A 9,349-nucleotide genomic window follows, 5' to 3' on the forward strand; every position below is an offset into this window, starting at 1 on the left:
TTTTGGTCGTGCAAACGATCCTACACTAGGGACCGAGAGAAAGAAGAAAAGAAGGGTTAGAGGATCAGAACTCGTGCACTGATACCATGAAGGTTTAGTAAAATCGATGCCCTTCTCATTGATCACAAGTCCCTATAAATACAAAAGGCTCTACACTATTTTTGGTAGGAGATAACCTTAAAACCAGTACATATTTATCTTTTAATATACAAGATGTAGATCTAATCTAAATATACAAAGTTGATCTAATCTATTATTGACAAATCCCTTTACCTAAGTCTCTAAAATATGTTATGTAAAATAATGCAAACGTACGTAACATTCTGTAACTTTTTTTATCCCGTATTCTAGTAGGTCAGACAATACCCCTTTCTTCAAAACCCCGAACGCATTATCGTTCCTTGCAGATTCCTGTTTTTTCGTGAAATGTACTCGTTTCTCGTCAAGTTGACTTGAGTATGTTTTCACAAACACGCGGGCCACTCTGGATAAATACCATCAGTAAGATAATACTCATACTCATACTCCAGATCACTAGCATAAAATGAAGTGCCATGTGCAACGCCGTTTATACTTTATAATTTCGTCAAATAAAGGTGACTGTTCAATAACATTGATATAATTGTGTGCCTTAGCCATACCAAAATATGCATGCTAAATCCATAGATCAGATCATATGATGCCACCGCTTCTAGTAACAAAGTGGGGCCATCCTGATCACCATGATGGTGTGATCCTCGTCAATTGGTTGGACATGTCGTCCAACCCCAATACATACAATCAAGGCTACCAAGTATCCATTGAAAACCATATACTTCCCCATGGACTTGGAATATGCTTTGGATGTCACTAAAGGTCAGTCTTCTAAAATAATGCTTGACATGTAGTGGTATAACACCTACAATACAATATGTATTATAATAAACCCCAATTAAATATTAAATGACATAACATTTAAATATTTAAACAAGTAAATGGATAGCAATAACAGAACAATATAAAAATATAACATTTAAAAATATACCTTTAAAAAATTGAAGAATATCACGACACACTTTATCTGACATTTTCAAATACTTGTCCCATGAGTCATTTGCATTGTCGTACGCATTTGAAAAGTTATCGCCGTGCATCTTTACTTTGTTGGAAAAATGTATAAGTGTGGTCTAAATCGCCTCCAATTAGTACGAATAGTTGGCGACTTATGCAAAAACGGCACTGGAAAGTTTTCTCATTACATAGCAGATTCTTATAAAAATAATCGTTTACGGGTCGGTTATGAGCGACTTCACGATCTCTTTGCAATGCAACACGTCTTGTTAATGATTCAGATGTTTTATCATGATCATCGAATAAAAGATTCACGCCCGCTTGAACCGCGACAATAATTAAATGTTCTACCGTATTTCGATTAGGTGGAGAAATCGGGTGGGAGATGCATGATAAGAATATGGTTGAGAGTGAACTGTGGATGCAATTTAGAAGAGGTTTGTGTGAAAATTGCTTGAGAAATGCGGTATATACAGAAGTGGTTTGTGGTATAATATTAAAAATAAATATACTTTTTTATTTAGAAACCCGACCCAAATCCTAGAGGTGTCTCTGAGATTAATGTACCTTATTCGAGCTCGGAAAAAATGTGCCCTTACATAATGTTTTTTTATTATTTTTTTAAATTAAATGGGTATTGGACTCACTAAACCTAATGCCAATGAGCTAACTTCTAAACAATAAAAATTGTTTTGTAAATGAACTTATCTTGAAGTTGATATTAGTATACTATTTAAAAAAATTAACACACACACACACACACACACACACATATATATATATATATATATGTCGGATTTTTTTTTTAAAAACACGTGCCCCTTGAAATAATGGGCCATGTGCAGTTGTCCTCCCGCACACCCTCATCGCCGCTACTACCAAATCCCCCGGCTACTTTCCCCCTCGAAATCATCACTCCAACGACTCCTTTTTTTTGCTTCACGATGCCCACATATTAACGGGTCTCCATTAATGACCGGCATTAATGAGGTGGGGCGGTGTGCCGCTCGTTAATGGCTGACCTGACACACCCCTGCCAACAGACAACGCATAATACTAACCATTTCGTTGTTCATTTATGGACCAAAGAACTTTTCCAAATATTTATGATGTTAATAGATGTGATGTGGAAACCAATTTGTGTTTAAACATATGATGGTTATATTAAAATTTGAGTAAATTGTTAAAATGATTCCTAAGGTTTGGTCACTTTTGTCACTTTAGTTTAAAACTTAAACCTTTTGAATCTTGGTTCTCGTGGTTTCAGTTTTGTTGCCATTTTCATCCAAAATCAAAATTTGATCTGATTTTTCAGTTAATATCCAACTTTTTTGATTTTTTCCTACCTTTTAATTTGTTATAATATAACGTTAAAAGACCATTTTGCCCTTCATTAAAAGGGAGGAAAAAGACAAAAAAAAATTGGATGTTAACTGAAAAATCTGACAAGATTTTGATTTTTTATGAAAATGGCAACAAAATTGAAACCACAAGGACCCAGATTCAAAAGGTTTGAGTTTTAAATTAAAGTGAAAAAAGTGACCAAACCTCAGAGACCATTTTAGCAGTTTACTCTTAAAATTTTGTACTTTTATCAACTAATTTTGACTAAAAGATATATTCCCCAATTTGTTACGGAAGGAAAAGAAGAAAATAATACATGTAAACGAGCGGTTAAAAAACGGGGTTCATGGTCTCGAATTACACGAGAGGTTAAAATTTTGTACTTTTGTAATCTTGCCTCGCCCTGGCCGACCACCGCAGCTCAACCACCACCTTAGCCAGCTCCCATCCACCCCAGTTAACATACAAGAACCTTTTAACGTACGACTATACACGAGTAAATTTCAAAGCCTAATTACGCATCATGAAGAAATCAGGCATTGTCAAAACACAAATCTCACATAGGTTGGTTTTTACCCTAATTACGCATGTTATATCATAATTAACTACATTGTATTTTTGGTCGCCATTAAAAGTGTTTTGTTAATTTATATGTAAAAAGTAAATAATTCATTTTTTTAGGAAGCAAGAACACACTAAGACATATGTACACACGTACGTACATACACACAAATAAGAACAGTAGACATATGTTACTATCATTGCACGCCATTAATATATAAAAACGAATAACTTGTGATCAAGGAAATAACAGCTAGGGTAGTTAAATTGAGTAACGAACATAAAAATCTCTACTTGTAGTAAATAAATATATAATGCGAAAGATCAAAGATTAGGGTTTCGTAGACTCTAAGTTTGAACCTGAGATCACACACTTTTTTTTTTAACGGAAAATTTCTTTTATTCCTATCGACTTGAACCCAAGACCTCCCTCTCCCAAGATGTTTAAAGGCTTTACCTTTACCAATGAACCACCACTTATTGGTTGAGATCACACACTTAGCTCGACATTGGTGCACCTCTCTTGAGTCTTGATGCTACCCATATGGGTGGCTTTATAAACAGGTAAACCTCTTGAATAATAACCCAAATCACAATTTGTTAACTCAAAAAGATCAGAACTTGAATCACTGTCTGCACCATCATCATCATCATTATTAAACTTCTTGAATTCTTTTACATCTTCTCTTGAAACATACTTAAAAGGATGATGTTCTTCTTGTTTTTCATCAAGAATCTTTACTTTCTCCACAACCCCATTTCCAAAACTCATGTTTTTCTCAGGAAAATCACTCTTTAAGTTGAAAGTTTCAATCTTGTTGAGGTTTTCAGTGAGGGGTATTTTTGTAATTTGACGTGGAGGAGGCTTGAGATATGCATAGCTTATTGGGTCTATGTAGCTTGTAATCTTTGTGGAGGTGTGTGTTACATGATAAGGAGGTGGTGTTCTAAAGCCTGAGGTTGAAAAGGAAGATTTATCATTGCTCACAATGGTGGCGGTTCCGACGGTGGCGGCGGTGGTGGTGGTGGTGTTCACACTACTCAGATGGCTCATGCTACTCCTCCTCGTCCTTTTCCAGCCACCAGGACTCTCATCTTCATCCTTTGTTGACTTTTTCTTGGACTTTGACTTCTTTGAAGATGTTTGGTTGAAAAGAGAATTCAAGAAATGAGCCAATTTGCCTCCTGGTGAGCTTGGTTGCTTGAACTTCTTCTCTTTGCCCATCATGGTGGGATTCTCTATCAACCTTGCTTGTAAGGGAGAGGAATTACCTCTATGGTTTGGCATGTCAAGGCTCATTCTTCTTATAGGCCTCATGTTATACTTTTGTGTATTGTTACTAAAACTGTTGGATCCGCCACTTATGTTTTTATGGGTGTCTTTGAAGCTTTCAGTGACACCCGAGAAATAACCAGCGGCTTCAAACACGTCAAGCTCGTCTGAACCGTTCCTATGATGGACCGGCTTCTTGGGTTGGGATGAAAGCATGATACTCGCGGACATTCTTGAAGTAAAATGACAAGCTTCTCTCGAAAACAAACAAGATCGAAGCTACCCACGAATTGAAACTGTGTTACAACCGTTAATATAGGCTACTTTGCGATTAAAGGCGTATCGTGAGTTGGGTAGGAATGAATGAGAAGCACAAAAATTGTAAGGAAAAGAGTGTTTCATAGAATGATTTAGGGTTTGGTAGATAAATTTGTAAATTTGAGTACTAAAGCTTGCCTTTTATAGTAATATATTTGCCATCCATGTGCTCTAGATATGTGAATAGTTTTTACAAAAGTACAAGTGTGTAATGCATGAAGTACAAGTTTGAATCGAGATTAATAGTGAAAAGGGTTGGTTGGCTGTAGGGTATAGACTGTTGTGGCTCTGGTGTTTCGTATTGAAGCAAAAGGCTCCAATAGAAGTGGAACAACCGTGAGGTTTGAGTGTAGAGGGACAAGTAGGGTACAACTTCAAGAATGGATTGCATATGGATCTTTATATCACGTTCTCTTTAGTGGTGGTTTTAAAGTTTTTTTGCTATGTATTGTTGGGGAAAAGGATTCTTTTGATTATTTTCAAGCTTATACTTTTAAGACAAGGACTAGGTATCAAATGTGGGCTTTGGAGTTTGTATCAATCCTTTACTAAAAGGTGGAGGTAGCAATAAAATGTGGTGAGCACATACAACATTTTCTATACTTATGTAAGATATAACCTTATAACCGGATTCATATGTGGGTCGGTACTAGGGTTATTGTAGTTTATTAGTTGTTAGCAATATTGAATTCTCTGATTGTCGTATTTAATTTTATACTATTCGTTTGATCATGATACTTGAAAAGAATCTTCTATAAAAACTACATACTATAACCTTTTAAGAACCTTAAATTACATTCAAGGATATCTATCATAGTTGTTGCCTTCAAGAAGGTGTATATATATATGTTTTCTATAAAATCCGATACTCGTCCAAATTATAATACGTATGTCAATATGATCTAGTAACTAAAACGTTAAGGTCGCAAAACCATGACATTTACTTTATGTCGCTAATTTTAGAACAACCATAATTCTTTAGAGAAGAGATGAATGCCAAAAATCTCTCTTCTAAAATCTCCTCGCGTTCGTGCATCTAATCGATCCTCTTGTATTAGCCTTATAGTTTGTGGTTTTAGAGCATTCACATCCAATCCATCAAATTATACATACATTCCACTAAAAAACAACTCTTATATCAATATATTTCCACTAAAAACAAATACTTTTTCTCTCTCCTTTCAATTAAATAATATTATCATTACATTTTTCTCTCACTTCCACTCACAACCACTTTCAAAATATATTAAAAAATTATAACGGGTGAACAGTGTCCCCCCAAATATACAGATGAACAGTAACATTTTCTCTCTCCTCTACTCACAACCACTTTTTATACCCTTTATAATATAAAAACCCCTCCTCACATAATTTGATGGTTAGGATGTGAATGCTCTTAGGCAAGCTATTCTTGTTGTGTTATTTCTATTTTTACTTTCGTATCTAGTTCACTCATGGGCGGACCTAGCCTTTGGCCAGGGTGGGCGGCCGCACCCTTTGAAAAAAAAATAGTGTATATTTTAGGCAAAAAAACCCGACCGCACCACTTGAAAATATGGTTGAACACCTCATCCGCACCCCCAACAAAAAATTTCTGAGTCCGCCACTGTAATTCAGTGCCTCGGTTGGTTTTCTTAGTTAATATATATTTGTGTGACTCACTTGCTTATATTCGTTTAGTCGAAATATGAGTATGTGAATCTTTAGAGTTGCCTTGAGTACGATATGAATGATAAATAAGATAAGATATTTTAGGTAATTCATGTTGCGAGTCTAAATCAGTAATATTGATGTTTGGGGTTTTAACTTCAGAATTTTGATGGTTGCAATTTATTCGCGAGTGTGTGTCTACACGTGATGATGGAAATTGCTCCAACTTTGCAGGACCATTCTTGATAACTTTTGTCTTTAACAAAATGGAATTGTCAAGATAACTTAAGATATTTAGCTCATTGAAGCTGCACTGTACCACGATCACCTATCACTAATTTTTGGTATAAATCTGCGTATTCTGGTCACAAATTGCTACATAATTAGGTATTATGGTCTTTTTGCTACATGCAACAAAAGTATGGGTAGTGTAACATGATAGACCGGTTTATATCCAACGTATCAAGAACTTATCATATTGTATCATGTTATTGTTAGAATTGGATACCAAAGAACGTATTGAATCAAAACTCGTTTATTGATAATTGGTACAATTAGGGTTACAAATAAATCATTCTATTTATAAGCCTAATAACTTGTTCAACAAGTAAACCTATTTGACTCAAACTAGGATTAAAAAACTATCTAAAAAAACCCCAAGTTTATAACCCGGTCACTTTTTACCGGAGCTTTGTAAGTCGGTCACTTTTAACCCGAACTTACGCATAATATGCAAGATTAGTCTAACAATCACCCCCCTTAATCTTGCAATACCGAAAAGATATCTCATCTCGATAATCTTCAGTCGTGGCACGACTTTTGTGAGAATGTCAGTTCGTTGCAAATCCCCGCTAATACGTTCCACTTTAACTTACTCTTGCAATAAGTTCTCGACTTTCAAACTTGTCTCTTCATTTGATAAACTGAGCATCCATTTAAGTATTAAAGTGCTGAAAAACTGATATGTCGCAGACTCGTCGCTAAAAGCTGTCACTGGCTGATCAGATTTTGTCGCTGACTGGTCAGATTCTGTCGCTAATTGGTAAGTCTGGTCGCTATATGTCTGCTGTGTTGCTGACTGCCCAGATTGGTCACTAATTCCTGTTGCTGACTGATCTGTTTGGTCGCTAACTTCTGTCACAATAGAGACTGGTTGGTCGCTATTTTCAGCCTTGTCATCTTTAGTCTGTATGCAAACTGGAGATAAAACCTCAAGATTAATCTTGTAAATGCGATTAGGTGAACAAGGTACCTTCATTAGCAAAGTTCCGTCTTGCTCAAACATCCAAAGTATACCGTCTTGGATTGCGATCTTGTACCCTCTCTCGTCCAACTGACCAATGCTTATTATATTACTTTCAAGTGCTGGAATATAGTAAACATCATGCAACACCCTTTGTTCCCCATATTTTCCTTCCAAGACGACCATCCCTTGTCCTTTAATCTCTACGCATGACTCGTCTCCAAACTTCACTTTTCCCTTGATGTTGTGATCGAGGTTAGTGAACCACTCCTTTTTACCTGTCATGTGGTTACTTGCCCCATTGTCAAGAAACCATGTATTAAGTTCACTTAGGCTCGAAGCATACATCCTTGGAATGATCCTTTCCTCGTCTAGAAACACATCATTAGCCTTTTCAACGTGTGTTTGCAGGTAAAGAACCGGTTCAACCCTTTGAATAAGATTGTTTTCCTCGTCCTCGTCCTCGTCCTCGTCCTCGTCCTTTTTACGCGTAGGACAATCCGAAGAAAAATGCCCTAATTCATCACATCGAAAGCACCTTATCTTAGAACGATCCTTCTTTGGTTTTTGATCCGGTTCCTTATCTTTATCTTGACCCCCGGTTTTTCCTCGACCGCGACCCCGACCTCTTTGACTAGACTCGGCCGTTCCTTTGCCTCGATCGTACCCTTCCTTTTTTTAGCTTCCCACTCCTCATACGTCAGTAGTAACTGATCACTTCTAACCGGTTGCTCCTTATCTTCAGTGTTGACGCGTTCCTCATAGGCTATAAGACGACCTATGACATCATCAAATCCAACTGTCTTAAGGTCAATGGATTGCTCAAGAGAGGCAACTGTCACACCCCAACCGATGGCGGAATCATCGGGGCGCGGCACTGAGCGAAACAGATTGTTCAGAAGTTTCCACAACAACTATCATACAATTCAGTTATATAACACGTCCCATACCGTGTCCCAAATAATAACAAGTTATCATAGAAATCAACCAAACAATATGGGAACTGTTCCGACAACTCAAATTCTTAATTATTACAGACCGAAAGTAAATATCGTTTTAAGACCTCTAGACGGCTATCCGTAAATCTTACTGACTACAGGTGCCAGTACAAGATCTACAGATAATTATGGCCCTGGAACAGATACGTGGGCACTGTCCTAAGGTCACAGGCTCCTAGAAGCTTATTATTGCCTCGCTTCCCTAGCACGCTAGTAGCTTAAACACCTGTCACATACGTTAAAATAACAGTCAATACATATAATGTAAAGGTGAGTACACAAGGGCAAACGATGCATGTAAATCATCAACATGGGACCATCGATACCAACGACTTCGAGTTGACTGTCCGAGACAGTTCGCAATACATGATTACCACCGTAATCCATGCAAGTAATTGTCCTTAGCAACCCCCGTGTGAACGGGTGCTGAGTCCAAACTATAGTACTATGTTGCTAAAGCAGGTAGATAGCACTCCACGTGTAAACATAATAAACAGCAATCATTTAGACAAGTAATACATGCAAGTAGGTTAGCGTTCAAATAGTTTGTGTTGTTTGTGAATTTGATAGATTACGTATGTAACACCCAAAAGTGCTGAAAGCAAAAAGGGATCGAGTATACTCACAGTGGTTGATTGTGGATTGAAGGGAGTACTGAGAATAGGTTAGCCTGAATAGTTCGATCGAGTGGGCTGTTCGATTGGTTTGTAAATCCGTTCGAACATCCATTCGATCGGCTGGCTGGTTCGATCGGCTGGTTTCTTCAAGTGGATTGTTTCTTCCTTTGATGTGAAGGATGTGTTTGTGTATGATGGTTTGTACTACCTTTCAGGTTGGCCGATCGAACAGCTGTTCGATCGGTTAGCCCAACCGATCGGTTAGCTTTGCGGACTTGGCAAGATGTCACTCGAT

At 37.2% G+C, this 9,349-nt stretch overlaps 1 protein-coding gene across 1 annotated transcript; it reads right to left on the bottom strand.

Moving 5' to 3' along the window:
- Positions 1-3,138: 3,138 nt before the first annotated feature.
- Positions 3,139-4,913, bottom strand: LOC110894391 (protein BIG GRAIN 1-like E). The gene has a single exon (XM_022141623.2). The coding sequence runs from the start codon at positions 4,457-4,459 to the stop codon at positions 3,446-3,448; it is 1,014 nt and encodes a 337-aa protein (XP_021997315.1). The 5' UTR covers positions 4,460-4,913; the 3' UTR covers positions 3,139-3,445.
- Positions 4,914-9,349: the final 4,436 nt, after the last annotated feature.

This window comes from Helianthus annuus, chromosome 12 (assembly GCF_002127325.2).
Source record: "Helianthus annuus cultivar XRQ/B chromosome 12, HanXRQr2.0-SUNRISE, whole genome shotgun sequence".
NCBI lineage: Eukaryota > Viridiplantae > Streptophyta > Magnoliopsida > Asterales > Asteraceae > Helianthus > Helianthus annuus.

Coding starts and splice junctions, on each gene's coding strand:
- LOC110894391 (XM_022141623.2), bottom strand. CDS start 4,459: ATGTCCGCGAGTATCATGCTTTCATCCCAACCCAAGAAGCCGGTCCAT.